At 38.2% G+C, this 19,066-nt stretch overlaps 2 protein-coding genes across 2 annotated transcripts in view; one reads left to right on the top strand and one right to left on the bottom strand.

The window, feature by feature from the left end:
• The window catches only part of MTMR10 (myotubularin related protein 10), a 536,484-nt gene that overhangs the window by 411,302 nt on the left and 106,116 nt on the right, over nucleotides 1–19,066 (bottom strand). The window lies entirely within an intron of this gene.
• GCNT3 (glucosaminyl (N-acetyl) transferase 3, mucin type) overlaps nucleotides 1–19,066 on the top strand; it is a 54,393-nt gene that overhangs the window by 440 nt on the left and 34,887 nt on the right. The window contains exon 2 of the mRNA XM_010572263.1: nucleotides 117–320. Within this exon, the coding sequence (XP_010570565.1) occupies nucleotides 117–320 (204 nt within the window). The remainder of the gene's footprint in view (nucleotides 1–116; nucleotides 321–19,066) is intronic.

Genomic DNA, 19,066 nt, shown 5'->3' with positions numbered 1-19,066 from the left:
CCCCGCGGCAGCGGGCCCCGCCGCGCCGAGCCCGCCGGCAGAGCCGGGGCCCGGAGCCGCCCCGCACCTTCCTCCGTCGCCTGCCCTTCTTGCAAGCTCGGCCTCGCTGTCCCCAGGCGGAGACAGTGACGGCAGAAGCAGGCGGCAGCGCACGGCCCGGGAAGAGGGGCCGGGGCCGCGGCTGCGGCCGCCCCTGCGCACCAGCGCTCCTCCGCCCCAGGATGGTCCTACCGGAGCGGGAGACGAAGAGAGTTGCTTCCCTCCCGTACCCATCGTAGCTCTGGAAATGACCATGCCTAGTTTTGCCCTCTACAAAGAGGGTATGTTATTCTACATTACTGCTTTTCATGTGCCTTCTGTTTCAATACTTTCATGGGATTTGCTCAAGGGATGACAGTAAAGTTTTCTTCAGCCTCCAGCAACTTCTCAAATAACCTGGTTCCAGCTGCTCCAGTACACACACAGGTGTCTTCTCTCTCACTTAGTTAAAGCTACCTCCCACACACCGAAGCAGTCTTTCACTTCCACTCTTCCAGTAACACTAGAGTTGGAAAGGAAATGGATTAAGAAACACACCTCTAGAGCTGAGCATTCCTTTTTTCCACTTACTGTGACAAAAATAGAAAAGTGCAAGACCAAGAACTAGGCAAAATATGTGAAATAGAAGGAAAAAAACAAAGTCACAGGTACAGGAGTACCTGTTCAAGAAAAGCCTCCTTACACACTTAAACACTAATTTTCACTTGAAATCAGCCAACTACAGACAACACACGATCAATGACAGATAGAGCAACACTAAAGCTTTAAGGAAACACCAGATGTAAACAAAATGTCATAATACATTTTGTACCAGCACAGCACATCTGGAGAAGTACATCTGGTGACATGTGAAAACAGTTTTGCAGAAATGCATTTACATATCATAAGCAAGTGAGGTTTGACGGTTGGGGAAGATAAACAAATCAGTTACATTCTAGTTCTCTGCTAGAACCCCAACATCAGTTTAGAATATTTTGAAACCCCCAGAAGAATCCCACCTTACCTTTGAAAAATATTTCCTTTTGTAGCTAATGAGGAGGACAGAAATGAAAATATTTGAAAAAGCTCCCAACTGTTGCATACATAACCTTTTGCTGCAAATGCAATGAGCTACTAGCTTTTGGCATACAAACCATGACAAGCAAAAAACCACAACAGTTTGGTCCAATGCAATTTTAGGCCTGTATCAAATGAACTCTCATTGTCTGCCTCTACCATCCTCTATTCTCCTTAGAGAAATTCTTTATGCTCATGATTGAAGATTACTTAGGCAAGCAGAGTTCTCTGCTGTGCTCTCAAGTTCCTCCCAAAAGCAAAAGTCATGAGCAGAACAGTTCCTTGGTTTCTTCACCAATGCAAAGTCCAGCATTCTTTAAGTGTGGCAAAGAAAAATAAATTGTGAAGTGTATGGATAACACACTCAAAAAGAACCATAATTACAGAAGAAGACACTTTTTTGTTTTCCTTGATGCAACTATCTGTACGGATTGTCCTACAGGTGATTCCTAGATAGTGAGAGTTCTATAAAAGATAGAACAGTTTGGCAGACTTTTGCCAAAAGATCTCTAGTCTATTTGCCTTGCGAAGGAAATCCATTTGTGAACATGTGAAGAGACCCTCAGGTGGCTACTCCAGAGCTCTCAGGACTAAAGATACTCTAAAACTAGTCACAGAAGCTATATAGGGCCAGGGGATCAAACCACGGTTTGCTCAGAAGGCTCTGGGTTGGCCAACTGGTGATACAGAGTCAGAGATTCATTTAGATGGCTGCTGCAAAAGAAGAGGCCAGTTCTCTTTCTTTCAGGCAAAGCCAGATACCATCTTAGCAAAAGTCTGAAGGACTTAGCAAAGTAAAGTGTACAGACACATGCAGGGAGAACGTCTCCTATTGAGGCTTGAAGTTTCCTCATTCTTCATCTTTTCATGCCACTAGCAAAACTTTCTTTTAAGCCACTATTAATGGGAAAACAAACATGTCTAACAGTCAAAGACCCAGAGGAAGCATGAAAATGCAGAGACGCTGAATCTAGGTGAAGTCTTGGCATACTTTGGGCACATTATGTTCTGCATCCACAGAAGTGGTAGTATCTCCAATAACAGCAGTCTTAACAGATTCAAGAACCAAAATTCTTTAGTCCAAAGAGATGCAATGAATGCTGCAGTCTCTCATCTGTACATCTTCCCCCTCTTTAAATTAGAAAGCAGGTATGCAGTAGTCCACAAAGATCAGGAATCCAGAGGTCATAAAGTCATTCAGAGATCTTAAGTTTGCAGACTTTTAGAGAAGGGAAGCATGCATATGACTGACATTCCCTGGAAAATCTATTGTACTTTTTCTGTGACCATATATGGATGCAGGGGGAAGAAAAGAAAGAAAAGAAGTATCTTCACAACTGATGTTCTACACTGTTCATTAATCCTGGCAGTTGGGTGGCTGTCAGCATAACATGACTACATAAATAGACAGGTTCCTGTCATTGTGAAAATGATGTGCTTTCTCCCTGTCTATTCACATAAAGCATTGCCACTGTGTTGTCTCTCATCACCTGTCTTGCATTGCTCTGGCTCAGAGGCAGAACTGATCAGAAATTAAGCAAATTCTTTGAGCTCAAAAATATTCTGGTAAGATCAAACTCGTTTCTTGACTACCACCAAACCAAAACATTGCCTTGGGTGTTCTCACCCCCCAAGGACGTAAGCAGGTATCCTCTTGTCTTTATAGGTAGGTCCGGACAGAAACAGAACATGTCTGCAAGTATGATGACAATTCTTCTTATGCTTACTTAATGCTGACAAAATGTCACAGCAGAACATCATCAGTACGAACACTGTTCAGTATTTGCTTGGAAGAAGATGGGATTTGGCCTTCAGCTGCCAGCTAGGTATGCAACGGAGTGCTGTATTGATCTACGCAGCCTTTAAATTACTTACACCACTATCACAATCTCACGTGATATGACCAAGTATGGGTTTGTACACTTCAGAAATGTCTTCAAAAGCCCTGTCTTTGGGGATGGTGTGAAAGAGAGTCTTTGTTTAATTATCCTGAGCCCCAGTTAAATGAAGGCATAAAAAGGGTACAAGAGCTGTTGCCCATAATCTGATAAAGAACAAAACCCTAAATAAGCTTGTTGCATCAGCTTGATTCCTTAAGAACTTTGCTGTAATCAGAAGACAGATGATAAAGGCTTTTGTTGCGATTGACAACTCTAATGAAAATGTCCCTACTGGAAATATCATAACCCTAGTAAGCATTCTAGATATGTCCTGTGAACTGGACATGTGGAGGTACCCATACAGAGTTGAAAGGCACAAAGCAGTCTCATGGATCTAAGGTAAATTTACTAGATTCCGCACTCTCACCGTGCACATACATTAAAAGCTATGCTGAAAGCTATTGCAAGTTAAATAAGAATTTATAACAAAACCCCTCTCAGGGTAAGCAGGTAGAGATAAAGCAACAAGCAGCTTTTTGTGGTTAATAAATAAAAGGAGGAAAGCAAGAGGGCAGGCTGGCTCCTCCCTTCCCTTTTCTGTTCTATGTAGGAAGGAAAACCAAAACTGTGGACCAAAGGTCCATCTCCCATGAAATATTTATACATATCAAAGGAAGTTTGTAAACTTATTAAATTCAAAGACAACAAAGAAACAATTCGCATTCAAACTGGGCAGACTAACCTGTGCTCTTCAAGCAAAGTAATGGTATTCCTAATAATACAGATTTTGATTTAAATTCTGTCAAAAGAAAGCATGCTGCAATAGTAATGGGATGGGGGAGAACACCCAGATACAGTTCTACAAAACGTGTATTACTAAAATATATATAAAGTTCATTTGAGTCCACATGACTTTAGAAAGAGCACTGAACTTTCCAAGTATATACTAAAATTGAACACTTGGCTAAACAGAGACAGAAATAAGAGCAAAAGCAATGTGATTTGGTTAGTTGAATCTAAGCAGAAGACAAATTCTGTGGGTACTGAACTTTGTAATCCAAAAATAAATGGTGAGGTATGACTGGCATCATTACAACTTTTCCAGTTAGTAATAAAATACTAAAATGTCAACCTTGCACAGATACAGATTTCCAAAACAATGAAAAATTACGTCTCTTGTTTTCACTCTCTCGTGGTAGTTTATAGTAATTGTGGATATGAGCCTGACAGTCCCAAACATGTTCACAGGGTTTGAGGTATACTTAAGTTACCATTAAGAGTTAGACTGCAGCATTTGCAAATTAGCTTTAATCTGACTAACACAGGTAGCCATAGCAGAACAGCAGTATCAATACACACTTACTTAAATTCTGTGCTATGCTCCTGAGGACCCTGGACTTTGAAGAGCTAGTATATAGAATTACAGTTTCTTCTCAAGAGATGTATGGAGTTTACACAGATATGCCATTTCAGTATAATATCCTCTAAAGCACAGAAACCACACATCCAATTTCCATTAATGTTAAGACAGTAGAACTCCATTTTCTTTCATGGAAACAATATTTGGGTTGCACGTTTAGTTTACTTTTCAGTTTCATTGTCAGTGGCATTATGGCAAAATAAAACGAGTTTACAGTTCAATAATGGCTTGTATTTACCATTGATCAAAATTACTGCTAAAGAGATTTTTGTTAATCATTAAAGTGATATGAGAATCTATATTTCTAATAGGCACACACACACTAAAATAATGGCAGTGCAGTAACTGAAGGAGAAATAATTTAAAAGGAGCAGCTTCTATATAATAGCAAATTTTTACTACACAAATGTGTTGACATCAATCATTGCAAACCATTTGAGAACATTTTATATATTCCAATTCAGAAACTTGGATTTATTATGAAGTATATTGCAGTCTATGAACCCTGTATTTTTCATTTTTCCCAAGTTTGCCTTTTTCTTTTTATAATATATATTTTTTTTCTTTTTATCATATATATACTTTTAAATATATATTCTGAACTTAAATATTATATATACATGGTAATGGCACTGGTTTTACCTCCACCCCCCAAAAAAAACAACAAAAAGTTTGGGGACAAAAAAATTAATAATTACTCAGGAATTATGCATATGCTTAAAGAGAAGAAAGAGTCTGGGGGACATTTAAAATAGGAACAGGGCTGAAGTCACTGATGTTCAGGTATAAAGAAAGTTCATTTTACTAGTTTAGTTCCAGATTCTCTTGCCTTGCTTTATTTCCTTGTTCAAGGCATAGTTGTTTTATCTTGGCTACATAACTTTGGCTCTCAAAATGCAGAGTTTCTTAGAGAGGGAGAGATGCTTGTTTCCCCTTGTAGGATGTCACTGAACAAGCCTCCAGGTTGCTTTTTCTCAGCAGGGCTTCTTTATAGTGCAGCATTTTGCTTTCCCACAGTACTGCAACAGTAACAGGAACCATACGTATGCAGACTGTATCCCACAGAGCACTGTAATTCCCATTTTATAAATGCAGCAATTACACAGAGGTTAAATAATTTGAACCAGAGGAGATTCATTACCAATCCATGTAAGGAAGACATGGAATCCAAGTGCAGGCTTGCTTATGATTCTTAAGAAGTTTTTGGACAATATCTTGAAAACATAAGCATTTAAATGTAAACATGTAAATATCATTATCTACCATGAGCACTTCATGACCTTTAAGACATTCTGCTGTTGGTACCAACAGGCAAAAAGGTCTCTGTCACAGTTAGTGCGATCTGTCAAGAATTTTTCAAAAAAGTCATCAAGTAACGTTAACAACTACTTCAGTCACCTACTACCTTATAGCAATTACAGACATCAGCTGCATAAATCGATCAAGTCTCCTTGCCAAGATCCCCAGCCTCTTTGGGGATTTCTCATCAGCCTCACAGCCCCACTCAAGTCCTTCTTTCCTTCTCTCCTACCATCTCTCATGCTTCTGCCTTCCTGTGGCACAAAGCTGTTTATAAAGAGAAACCAACACATATTGTAGCCTTCTACAATGCATTTTATCCTGTCTAATTTCAGTTCTACCACTGCCACACATTCTGAGCCTGCAATAAGTTACAGAGATATCAGAAGGGACATTAGGTGAGTTCTGGATGGAAAGCTTATAGAAAGTGAAAGTAAGCTTACAGTTATATTCCCCAAAAGATAAGAACATTAGGTTTTATCCTTCTGAACCTTTTTGAAGAGTTCTGGATAAACAACTTTGGCAGATGAAACACTAATAATTTCTCTCTCCTATACAGTAAATAAGCAGAAGATTCTCTTCTATGAGACTCCATAGAAGACCATCACACTATAGTGGGTTGGGGGTTTTTTTGTTGGTTTGGGCTTTTATTTTGGTTTGGGGGAGGGGGGTGGTTGGGGGGGGGGGTTAACGCTTTGATGAAAAGATTCATGTAAGTATAATGTGACATCTATGACTTTGTAGAGATACCTAAAGTTCCCAAACTTAGTTTGGTCCTCAAAGCTCTACAAGAGAAAGCTTGTAGGAGACAACTACATTTAAACAGCAAATAAATTCTACAAGACAGTCTGCAGTTCAAGTCATCCTTAGGAAGCTCATGAAGGGTGCAAGAACTTGATGCAGTTAATTAGCAGTTAAATGAATGATGTACCAAAGTCTAACAAACTCCCAAGCCTACCATTTTCATTCTAATTGTATGAAGAACTAGTGATAGATTACTGAATAAAAGAAGGCTCTAGGTTCAACTTCTACTGAACATTCACCACACACTCCATCAATTTTTTCTGATATTTTCTGTAGTATCTCTTTATGGGTGCTATATGCAGAATAACACAGTTCTGTCTCATGTCTTGTCACTTAAATCCAGCCCAAAAAACATACCTCCAACTTTTGATGGAAAAGAGCTATTTTGTAGAGAATGATCAAAACACAGAATTCATACAATTTAGTGGACAAAAGGAGCTTAAATGAATATCCGCTGAATCCTTCACTTTGGGAATGAATAGTATGTACATCTCCTTGACTTAATTTCATGTTTTCTTCATCTGTCATACTTTTTCCTTCAGCCTATCCACATTTCTACAATCACTGATTGCAGGAAGTTCCTTAGAGAACCACAGGCATCCTGAAGCTAACAGGCAGATAGATAGATATAGATACAGGTATGACAAAACAAATTGTGAAATGAGGTATCTGATCAGACTTCATTGGTCTATATTAGATATATCACCTTTATAAAACAACTTTATTTCTATTCCATGTCTTTTTTCTTTAATATAATGAAGCATCCACATCAAACTCCCACTTCAGAAAACATGGAAACTGGGGCAAAGCTGTTAAAGACAAGTTATATACCACAGTTTAAATGATACAACTGAAATGCAAATTGGATTCCTTCTAATAAATGTCATTTAGAAAAAAACCCCCAACAAATTAAATTATGACTGATCTTGAATATAAGTGGTAAGCACAACTTTCAGTGTTCTTATTACTGCTAACACCAGTCTGCAAGATCATTAGAGACTAGATATGAATGGACAGACAACAGAGTTGTATCTTGCATACAATGAGACATTTATGCTTATAGATCAATAGAAAGTTTTTCAAAAACTCTATCTTTGTCTAGTAAAGTAAGTGAAGACACAGTCAATTGTCCCTAAGAAGAAAAACTCCTCTAGTCATCTTTTAAGATTGCTACATGAGCAATAGCCCTTAATGAGACTTTGATGGTAGCTCTGTGGCACCTGGAAGAGTTTCTAATTAAAAACATCTTTTTGTTATTCTATTTGGAAAAAGTAACTTAACATACAGTATCCACAGAAAAAGATTTCCTCAAAGGCCTAGGAAAAACCTTCTTTAACTCTAAATGTAAACGAAAGTCTAAAATAAATAAATAAAACCACACGCACACAGAGGCCAGCTGAAAAGGCAAGAAGGACATACTTGAGTTATTAATACCTCAGAAGATTTAACTTGAACTAGAAATGAGGGGAAATAACTTTTTTTTTTTAAACTGTTTTCAAGTAATTGTAGCTAATAGTACTTAAAATTAGGGTTCCTGTGAGTTATTGCTTCCCCCCCTTATGTTTATACAGATCAAATCATCAGCATTTTCACTGCTGAATTCTATACTGTTTGAAGCACATACACTGCAGGCCAGGACAGAACAGCAGCAGGGGAAGAAATCAGGCTGGTTACCTCCTCCTCCTCCTGACCTGTGAGACTGGGAGCCAGAAGAGGTTAGCTGTTTCCTAATTAATTTGATTTTTAAAGCTGTTGTTATTATTAAATGTCACTGAAATTAGCAGCATTTCTTGCCAGCCAATTGCTTTTATTACTTGTTAACTCTGGAAATATCTACTCAACAAGAACACATTTTTCTATCAAGTCAGCTGGGAAGTTTATTTCCTCTGTCATTACATCAGATTATTATTTTACAGTTACAGACAGATTGTCATCAGCCTTCAGAGGCTTTAAAAATAATGCAATATGGTTCCTGGCATTCCCAAGCAGACTGAGAAATGCCACCCACACAATTAGCAACACATTTTTTTACACAGCAAGCAAGAATATTTGTTCTACAGATGTTTTGGAGTTAATTCTGCAGTAAAATCTGGCACAGAACAGAACCACTAATGCACTAAGGCATGACACTTCTAAACTGAAACTTACAGCAAATCTGCCATGCCTTTGCTGCTCACTGGTAAGAAATAGGATCACTTCAAATATCCCTCAGGATATCTGACACTTCACTAGTACATGACTATAACTGTACTTCACTAACAAAATGCTCTTAGTATTAACAAGGTTAGGCATTACAGAATATTGCAAAGGTATACCCTGCTGATGAAAAGCCTAGACCTATAAGCACACAGTGTTACTGATACAGTTGCACATGCTTCATAGATCTCTATTTACAGAGCTGTGGGGAGGAGCAACCTATCCCACTTCTAAATAATCCTCCTGACATGTACAGAGGCTCTGGAAGTTGTTTGTGACAGGTTAAGGTGACATGACTTTCCAATTTAAAAAATTTAATTTTATTTTTTTTTTAAGTCAACTTGAATGGCTAAAGAGTCAGCACTATTATACCTAAGAGACACAGATTTATAAATACTCAGGATTCCTAAAGGGAAAGTTTTGCTTTTTGTCAGTGACATTTTTGGCTGACATTTGAGAAGCTGTCTGATTAGCAGAGTAAACATTTTTTTAAAAATGCCAAGGCAAACCTTCCTAATCCATGGGATCTCAATGAACAGAGAAAAGTACAAAATTTAGGACTTGTGGAAGAAGATAACTGCCTATATGCAATGATAGTGAGCACCTGGAACAGTCAGTTCTGGACACGGGCAATGATCTTGTAGTAAGGGTCATCTCAGCTTTCTTTAAGAGGGAATTACCCTTGCATTATCATTATTACTGTGAGACATGGGACTTGTTCATTTACCAGATGAACCAACAGTAGTGAAAGAATACCTGTCTGCATTCCTGACTTCTGCTGATCTGTAAGCTGCTAATATATTTTTCACACTATGCAAAGGCACAACAATACTGTTCCAAAAACCACAGAACCAATTAGCAGACTTGGGACATTTCAATTGGTTTGAAAAGAAATAAACTACTACTTTTAATAACTAAAAGCTTTTACAAAGTCATAAGAATTAAAAGCAGGAGAGACACTCTGCTCAGTTTGTAGAAGCCTTTGAAATAGCAAACAAAGCATTGTCTTTCAAAGGCGGTGGTGATCTCAAATATTTTACTACTGAAAGGTAAATTTTCTTCTGGATTATTGTGTTCAGCCTAAGAATGCGATCTAAGGGCAGAAGCTGAAGAGATGCAGAAACATGTAAAAATATGAAAAGGCTTCTTGGTGAGGAGACACTACAAGATATGTAGTTAGTAAGAAAACGGTTGTGGGCTTCTATTATTATCCTTACAGTGGAAATCCAAGTGAACTCCAGTGACTGAAATTACAATACTTCCCCCTCCCTTTCAATGCATTAACTTCCACTGGAACTCAAATTCACAGCACATCTGAGACCAAGAGATTAAAACAAAGACTGGACAGCCAGAGAGCTCTGTAATTCTCAAAATTGCCTCATGACATTAGGTACCCAATTCTCACCAAAATGTATGTAGAAAGAAAATTATTAAGGAATCTTTTCACCTATTGGCTCATAAAAGAATTTATTTTACTCATCCATAAAGGAAAAACACTATGAACTGTTAAAAGACTAGTTATGGTAATTCTTGCCAAGAAAAAGTTTCCTACTCCCATCTCGCCAGCACACCAAAGTTAAGTGTCTAATAAAAGGTGCTGCCTTCTCTATGATACAACTTTGAACAAAGATCTAAGTTTTCAATGCTAAGAATTCTTTAAAGGTCTCCAACAGCCTTTAGTCAAAAAAGCTAGAAATTTTGATCAATCTTTAGTTGTTTTAGTTAAGATTAATGTACTCGGTTCACATATTCAATAGTAGCAAATGGAACATGAATCTGAACAGTTCATTACTACCATCTTAATTTTTTAAATTCTCAATCAACTTAAATGCAATCCTGCTAAAATCCCTACATGATTATTTGAATTTGCAGCAAAGCAATTCCTGAATATGGCTGTAAGACTAACTTAATGGTCCAAAGACTGCTTCAGGCTTGAAGCAGAAATTAGACATCGGTCACACTGAATTAGCAGTTGTCATAGGGATGTTGGAGACCATTATTCCCTGTGTCCACATGTAACTCCTACTAACATTAATGGGGTTACCAAACACACTGAGAGGAAAACTGGTCCCATTATGTGAGCATTGTTGCAAAAGATTAACTGATTTCTCATGCTAGATGGATGGAATGGAAGTTTTCAACACTGATTCTTTGAAGAATATACGAGCACATGCTGCTATTAAATGAATGCATGACATAGAAAAGGATTGAAAGTCTGCTTTTGGAAACAAGGGGCTACAAAGATCAATACCATACCCTAAAAATCCTCTCCTTCAGAATTTGGACAAAGTACAGGTCTGGGAATGAGGCTATGTGGACTTCATCCAGGTTTCTGCCATGGATGCATGCATGATGAACCACACACACTAATTAATCTCTTCAGGGAACATTAGTGCCATCTAATACGGGTGTCCAAATTAGAAGCCTGCACTCCTCAGTCAGAGCCTTCAGAGGGCTCACAACCTAACTCTACCACTTTCCATTGAATATTAAAGAAGGCCAGACTGCTGCTGCAGATGCTTAAATATAAATGGTTACACTTCCACTAGCAGTAAAATACAGTCTATTTTTTCAAGTCTACAGGAAGAAAAAACACTGAGGAAGTGAGAAATGAAAACCACGGAATACCTCTCATTTGAGTAATGGTACAACAGCACACTACACACAGATGTCAAGGCTACTCAGGGTCACCCTTCCTGATGAATAAAACTGAAAATGAAAGAACAGTTCCCTGAAAAATTATTACCTGCAGGTATATCTCACCACTGGGTTTTGTAGCAAAGAGTTAAAGTAAAGTCATAAGATTGAGAAGTCTGAATGACTGAATGCCAGAAGACATACACATATGCACTCTCCCTTCCTGGAGCATCTGACACATATCTCATCAACATCAGTGGGCACATTTAAGAGGCAAAATGCAACCATTGAGAAGCATTGCAGTCACATGGTGGGGCAGAAGAACCTAAGAAGTATAGTACACTGTGTGTGATACAAGTAGGTCAGTGGAGCATGGAAGAGGATGGTATTTCTGAAAGAGCCTTCTAAGGAACAGCTGAGGAACAGCATAGAAAACCTGTCCTATGCAGGTTTGTAACAACTCAAGTGACTGAGAATTTCTAACTTGTGTGCATTCAACAGCGATGAAGTATCACAGTCCCATGTTACATGAACAGTAGTGACTTTTACAGTAACTATAAAAATGAGAGGATAGAAAAACACATTTTAAATACAATTTTCCCCATTAAATAATTTTGGCTTATCTTGTCATAAGGGAGAAAAAGAGAAAAAAACCCAAAACCCCCCATCCCTGTCAAGCTCCTTTGTGAGCTTTAGCTTTTTTGACACCTTGTCTTCCCTTCCCTCTAGCTAAGACTAGAAAAGTGATACCACCTCTGATTTTTCTTTGACAATTGCTTGGTTACCCTTCTGGATTACTATTGCCTACTAATAGACTAGAAATTTTGCTGAAGAATAATAAGAGATGTGATATTGACTAGATGAGATTTAATTTTCACTGTCATAAAAGCTCCTTTTCCGATCCAAATGGGCAATCCTATTTGGATCATCAAATGCTTGAACCGCCTCTGTTAATCTTGAGGAACACACCATTAGTGAATATCATGAATGAGCAAACACTGAAAAGATATGCCAAAAGAGTGGATCATCATTGTGTTATACTACTTTTAAGACAGTCATTAATTTCACCGTGCATGATGCATTTTGCATATATATTCATTTAATAGGACTATAATCCACCTTTTGATACAGCATTTAGATATCTGAAAAAGGGCAGTAACAGTACTTCTTATTCCTGGATTCACAATATTGCTGTAAAATAAAGATTGGAGTGTGTTTCAAAATGTGCATAACAGAAGTGCTCTAAAACCAAAATTGTTTTCTTTGGTTAAGAGCTTCTTCATATAAATGCATACAATAAAAAGTAAAAGCACACAAATAGCTGATAAGAGGCAAAAAAAGTCTATGTAATGATACAGGATTTTTGACTCACATGAAGAACTTCTATCCATGTGAACTTGGAAAGAGAAAATCCATGAGTTTAAATATGCAGTATTTTTCAGAGGGTTTCCACTTTCCTGTTGCTTCCTTAAAGAAACTCTAAGCCACTGGCAGCACCGGGGGAAATTTTCCATATCCACAGAGGGATAAACAAGTTCCTTACTGAGCACACAAATCAGAAATTCATCTACTGCAATAGTGGACTTGCTTTTCTTCCCATCAGTTGGAGAAGAAACGATGGTAACCTGACTAAGAAGGGCAAAATTAGGAGTACATAGAGCTAGTTTTGCAACTGATAGCTCAAGGGCCAGGAACACTGCAGAGCATTACGCATTTCAAGACCAGTTGATAAAGGTAGTATGTTTCTTCCTTTACATTCCCTGCCTCCTCCAAAAGGCAATTAAAGGTAGCAACTCAAAACCACAAAAAAGAATATTTCTCTAATTCAGATAAGAGATGCTGTAAAACCACTGTTCAATGGTAATCAGTCCCTAAATCAGTCCTTATCTTCATTATTTAGTTTTAATAGTTCATCTAGTCTGATATAATAATGAATTGGATAATAAGCACCTAACCAAGTTTATAATCCTACTACAATAATTAAAAGGGCTAATTAACACACACGAAACTATCTGCAAAAAATCTGACTCCTAAATACAATGGTTTAGGCATTAAGAGACAATTTAAGCCTGGGATTCAAAATCTGAGGGTCTTCAAGCAAATTATTCTTCATGTTTTCAGATTTTACTATACCTCAGCTCACAAAGGCTGCCAATTAACCAGACTGAAAAAACCAAAACACATTCAACCCAAACTAGCTACTAGGGCTACATAATCCTATCTGTTCAACATCAGTGCCAGCTTGATGAATCTCTGTAGACAACAGTTAAGTCATAATCATGACCATTAGCACTTTGATTTAAACCAATGAATTATGTTTGTCAAAGCAAGATCAGACCATACTATGGTAACTACAGATGCAATAAAAATAGATCAAATTTTGAATATTAAACTCCTTATTAGTGACTCACAGAAGAGACCAGGTATTACTTGATAAACAATTTGGCTATGTTGAACTAACAGACTATGTAAAGATATTTTCCTAATTCTGTCTTTATTTTTTATTCAGGGCAAGCTACAATCCAAGAACTAGAGAAAGCTTTACCATTAAATCTAGTTATAAAATATGCAGCGTTGTTGAAAGGTTAAATCATCCAGTAATTTGTGATCAAGAAACAATTAATGTCAAAGTTGTTGGGGGGACACACACCAAACCAAGAAAACCCCCAATTGCCAAAGCAGCCAAAAGGAACAAATAGCTACTACTGTTTTTATCCAAGGATTAATGCTCTAAGCTTAGTGACAGTGAAGTATTTCTTTTCAAGTTTAACTTTCTTTGGAAATGGCTGGATTTGGTTAAATTGCGTGTATCTAATAAGAAAACATTTTCAAAGCAAGGACGCTGTACCTGTTCTTCATTTAACCTGCTGTCCTGTACCACATCCAGCTGCTATCTAGAACAGGAATACTTGTACCTTCAGCATGATATGGAACTAAAGAGCAGTGGGACTTTCCTTTCTGGTTCCCTCTTTTTCCTCTTCACAGTTTGACAGAAAACAATAGATCAACTTGGTTTATTTCCTGAATTAGAAATAAAGTGTTTCTCTGGTCACTTGTTTTGCTTCTTTGTTCCCTTTTATGATCACATTGAGCTGAAATACCCTGACAACCAAAAATCATCACTAAAAAGAATGTGTAAGAAGTTTATCACCTCCCTGCTGTGCAGAGAAGTAGTGGCATGAGAACTACCATTCGGCAATGCATAACCTGATGTTTTGGGTGCTTTAGCTTGTCTTTTTGTCCAGTTATAGGCTATTGGAAGGGTCACTGTCCCAACCCAAAATCCTGCTCAATTCCTACCCCCAATGTAGAAGAGAAAATAAAAATTATCACTTCCCTGCTGCTCCCAGACATTTAAAAAATAATAAAATTTACAAACAAACAAGTTCTTACTAACTGGCAGTTAATACACCAGTATTTAGTTACTGACAGCTTCTTGATTAGAATTCTATGCTTTACCAAACAACACATTCCCCTTTGACTCAGCACAGGCTATTACTTGCCCCTGGAGAGGAAAGGAAGAATTTAAGGACAGAAACAGCAAGCAGGAAGTTCTTTGTATCAAAGGAGGCAAAACTGTTTTTCAAAAAACACTGGCATGCATCTCAAAACACAAAGGGGCAGGATGCTTCCTAATGCCAGTCTTTACTGTAGGGTTTACTCAGAGCTGAAAAATTAACTACTCATGTATCCAGTTCTCTGCCTGAGTTCCAAAACTGGGCAGTAAGTGGGAAAATCCTTAGTCTTTATTGCTTTTATTACATTTCTCAGTTCCTAATCCCTTCTCAAGCAGGAACAGGCTGACTAAAAGCAACCCCAGAGTACATTTAAGCTAAAGATTCTACAGCATTGGCCGCATCCCTTGTGTCAGGCTGGTTTCCCACACTGTCCAATACAACCAAATCCAGCAGAACTCAGCCCCCACTTATAGACTATGAAAAGAGGGCAACTTTTGCCAATAGAATTTACTGGAAGTGTTACCTAGACAAAAATCTCAGAAAAAAATTCCAGCTTTGGCTGACATTACAGAAGACCTAATTAAATAGTAGATTTTTTTTTTTTCCTCTCCAGGCAAAGAGCTGAGTTAGGTCCCATCAGAGGTTGCTGATAGAGAGAATGTTTAATGATAACACCATAAAATTCATCTAGTTTGCTCTTATACATAATGCAGACATTCTTAACTAAGAGCACTAGAGGGTCTGTGAATCTGAGATAAGATTTTATCCTCTAAAGCCTCTGAAGAAATGACTTTTCAACAGTTACCCATTTATGCAGCTGATTTTGGGTTAATTTGAAGGGAGCACAGGGTACACTGTAGGGCTTGAAGTTACCCCTGGACACTTAGCTGTGACTCATCATAGTAATTTTGCTACACTGTTACTTCAGAGCAAACAAGTACTGCCTGGGCAGATGGGTAAATGCCACACCTCAGTGGAAGGATTTAAGGACAGGAAGAAAAGCTCACATGCAGCAGTTTAAGTGTTTGCAATGTATGGGACTTTCCCAAGCACATATTAAGTAGGCTAGATGCTTCTTGAAGCCACTGCTCTCAAAGCCATAGGTCTTACTTGCACATGCACACTTCATATATATGACACTCCTAGATGTGTCACAGCCCAGGCTCCAGCTCCAATCAGGCTGCTCCAGTAGTCTGAAAATCTGGACAAACGTACTAAGTCTTCACATTTCACTACTCAAATTTCTGGGAGAAACACAGGATGTATTCAGGCTGGCTGAGAGTCAGAGAGACAAAGGGAAAGGCAGACGGACAGCAACTGATCCAAGTTTCTCTCCTCCTGCAGCAGTTCAGCTTAAGCTCAAAGACTACATCTCATCTTCCCACAGCAGCCACTAAAAACTTCCCTATGCCAAAACCAAAAATCAATACTCATCTCTCTGCTGATGGTGGAACAGAAAAGTGAGTAACCCATGGAGGAAAAGCAAATAAAGAGACATAATAAAAAACTAATTTCATAAAACATGGCATTAAAAGTAGATTGCCCTTAGGCACAGGATAGGACCTTAAAGACAGGAGTGGCAATTATATGTGTGACTACGTGCAGACAATGACACATGGATAGGTCTGATCCTGACTGTGATGAAGTCAACAGGAAAAGCCTCCTTTGACTTCTATGACACAGGATTAAGCTCTCAAATGAATGGGCTTCCTGTACATATAAATTTAGAGATCTTTAATTATTACAGAAAAATCACACTTTGTCCCTCTATAGGTTTTCATGAATATGATTCTTGCATGATTCAAGGGTTTTTTGTATGAGACATCTCCAGACTTACATTGCCTGAATAGATGACACTTCCATGAAAAGTAACTGGACATGCATTCTTTTTAGTGATTTCAGTCTGTCAACATCTGTTTAGATTGACTTCATAAAATAAATGTTTCTTTTGGCAAATATATTTTTGCCATCAGCTAGAGTTCTTTCATATAATCGCAGCCAAAACTTGGACTTCCAAGCCTGAAAATTTTATAATTAAACCAAAATATGTATACACACACACATGCAGAATAGGCAGTGACAGCACAGCCTGTTTTGTGCTTGTTTGGGTGGGGGTTTTTTAACCATCCATTATCCTGCAAGGATGTTACTTTCTGACATACATACACAGCAATCCACAGCTGTGATCAGCTCTGCCCCTGGACATGCATTCTGGACAACAGTTGTGAGAAATGAAAGTTTCCCAGTGGCAAGAAGGAAAAGAGAACTCCAGAGCTCTACACTGATTCATTAGAAAATTGTTTCTCCATGGTGCTGGATTCTGCAGTTGAATATCCTCAAAATGAGTTTGGGTAGCACCAGTCTTTTTTTTTTTTTCCCCCATATTAAATTCTATAACCCAAAATAAAACAAGACTAAGCCAACTTGCTCTGTCAACATCTGTGGTGGACACAGTCCCCAGTGCTCTATTTCATGCAGCATGATTGTTTGCACCACCTCCAGGCTATCCTGGAAGTAAGCCAAAAGTAATTTTTATTGCTCACTCCATTATTTTCTTCAGTCCACAATAAAACATGAAGATGAGACCCATTTTCACCAATTTTAAATAGAGAAGAATTACTATCAGCAAATACTAAACATTTCACATTACAAATATGTTGTTTTGCCCCTGTTTTCTCACATGTACCAACACTTTCACTTACCACTAGAGCAGCCTGCTGGATATCCTGCTAACTCGATGCAAAGCATACTACAAACTTGAGCTCCGCCATGAGGAATGGCATTTAGCTCATGCTCACTGTCTGAGGTGGCTGCAGTTCTGAGCCTATTACAGGATGGTTGGGCTAAGGTTATGCCTCTCAGTTTCGCTGGTGTGAGACTGCAGCTTCCATATGCACACATCCAGGTTTCTAGAGTGACTCCATGAAAGATAAACCACAGATTTTTAAAAGGTTTCACCCTGGACCCTAAAATTCTATTGCCTTACAGATACTGCCACAGAAATCCCAAAACACATATGGCACAACACTGAACTCAGCCACAATGCTGCACATCTACTGCAAACATATAACTATCATGTACACAGATATGGAGATGTAGGTCATAGCTGTCCACAGGGACGCAATTATTTTCTGAGACCATTATTCTGCTACAATTAGAATAGAATGAAATCAACTTGCTACATAGTTTGCTTTTCCTGAACCTGGCTTTTCTGGTTCTAGGATTGCTACCGTCACTCCTCTGAGAATTACTAGCACATTGCTCATAGCCTGAAGGGCAATAAACACATGGCACAGGAGAAACAACCAAACATACTACACATTATTTTAGTAGACTGGTCAAAGGCACTCTCATCTTGCTTTTAAACAAAGGAAAATAAAACAGTGGGGCTTACAGCTAGTTTTTAATCACAATGTGTCTTTCATAACAAGTGGAAACCCTGCAGGAAGTCTGACGTCAGCCCATGAGATGCAGTCATTACACACTACTACCTTCAACAAGAGTTTTATTTCTGAACCAGCATCCTTTCTCCCCCTGCACTCAGCAAAAAGATTACAAACAAGACTTTAAGGCTTTCTTGTAAGGAAAGAAAAAATAACCTATAAAATTATAATGTTCTCTAATTCTCACAAAAATCTACAGAAAGTGTTCCACTGGCCTTAGGGACTGAGAAATGTGACCCACAATAACAGGTTCTTTTCTCACTCTGCTCCGAAGTGCTTCAGATGGCCTAATTAAACATACGCAGTAAGTGTCATAAGGTCTCTTTAACTGTTGCACCTCAGAGAGGAAAAAGAAAGCATGAACATCAAATTCTACTGAAGGCATGCAAGCAATCTGTTCCATAGAGCTGATGCACTGGACAGAAACATTCCATATTTAATCGCTTTGATGCTGACTATTAAGTGCAAATTACTTCTCACTAAAACAGAAATCTCTTAAGACTACTGAGGTTAAGAACACCAGAATATTAAAAAAAAATTATTTTGATCCATTTTGCCTACATTTTGATGTTTATAGCAGCAGCAACAAAAATACTGTTCATGTATATGTAACAGGTTTAGAATAATTATTTCCCTAAGTAAGAGAAAGTTATTTGGCTTGGGTGAACCATCTCTGTTAAAATGACACTCCTTAACCCTTCCAACTCAAACACTCCTTAGAGTTGACTCCTACTGATTCTCCATCCTCCTGCCTCTAAGAAAGCATTCAAAAATCACACTAATTTGCCTCTAAATTTATAAATGTTGTAATATCAAAGGTGAATGTGCACTTTC

The sequence above is a fragment of the Haliaeetus leucocephalus genome, unplaced genomic scaffold, assembly GCF_000737465.1.
Source record: "Haliaeetus leucocephalus isolate CR32 unplaced genomic scaffold, Haliaeetus_leucocephalus-4.0 Scaffold339, whole genome shotgun sequence".
NCBI lineage: Eukaryota > Metazoa > Chordata > Aves > Accipitriformes > Accipitridae > Haliaeetus > Haliaeetus leucocephalus.
Note: the sequence above shows the minus strand (reverse complement) of the source record. Positions and strands in the feature narration are given on the sequence as shown.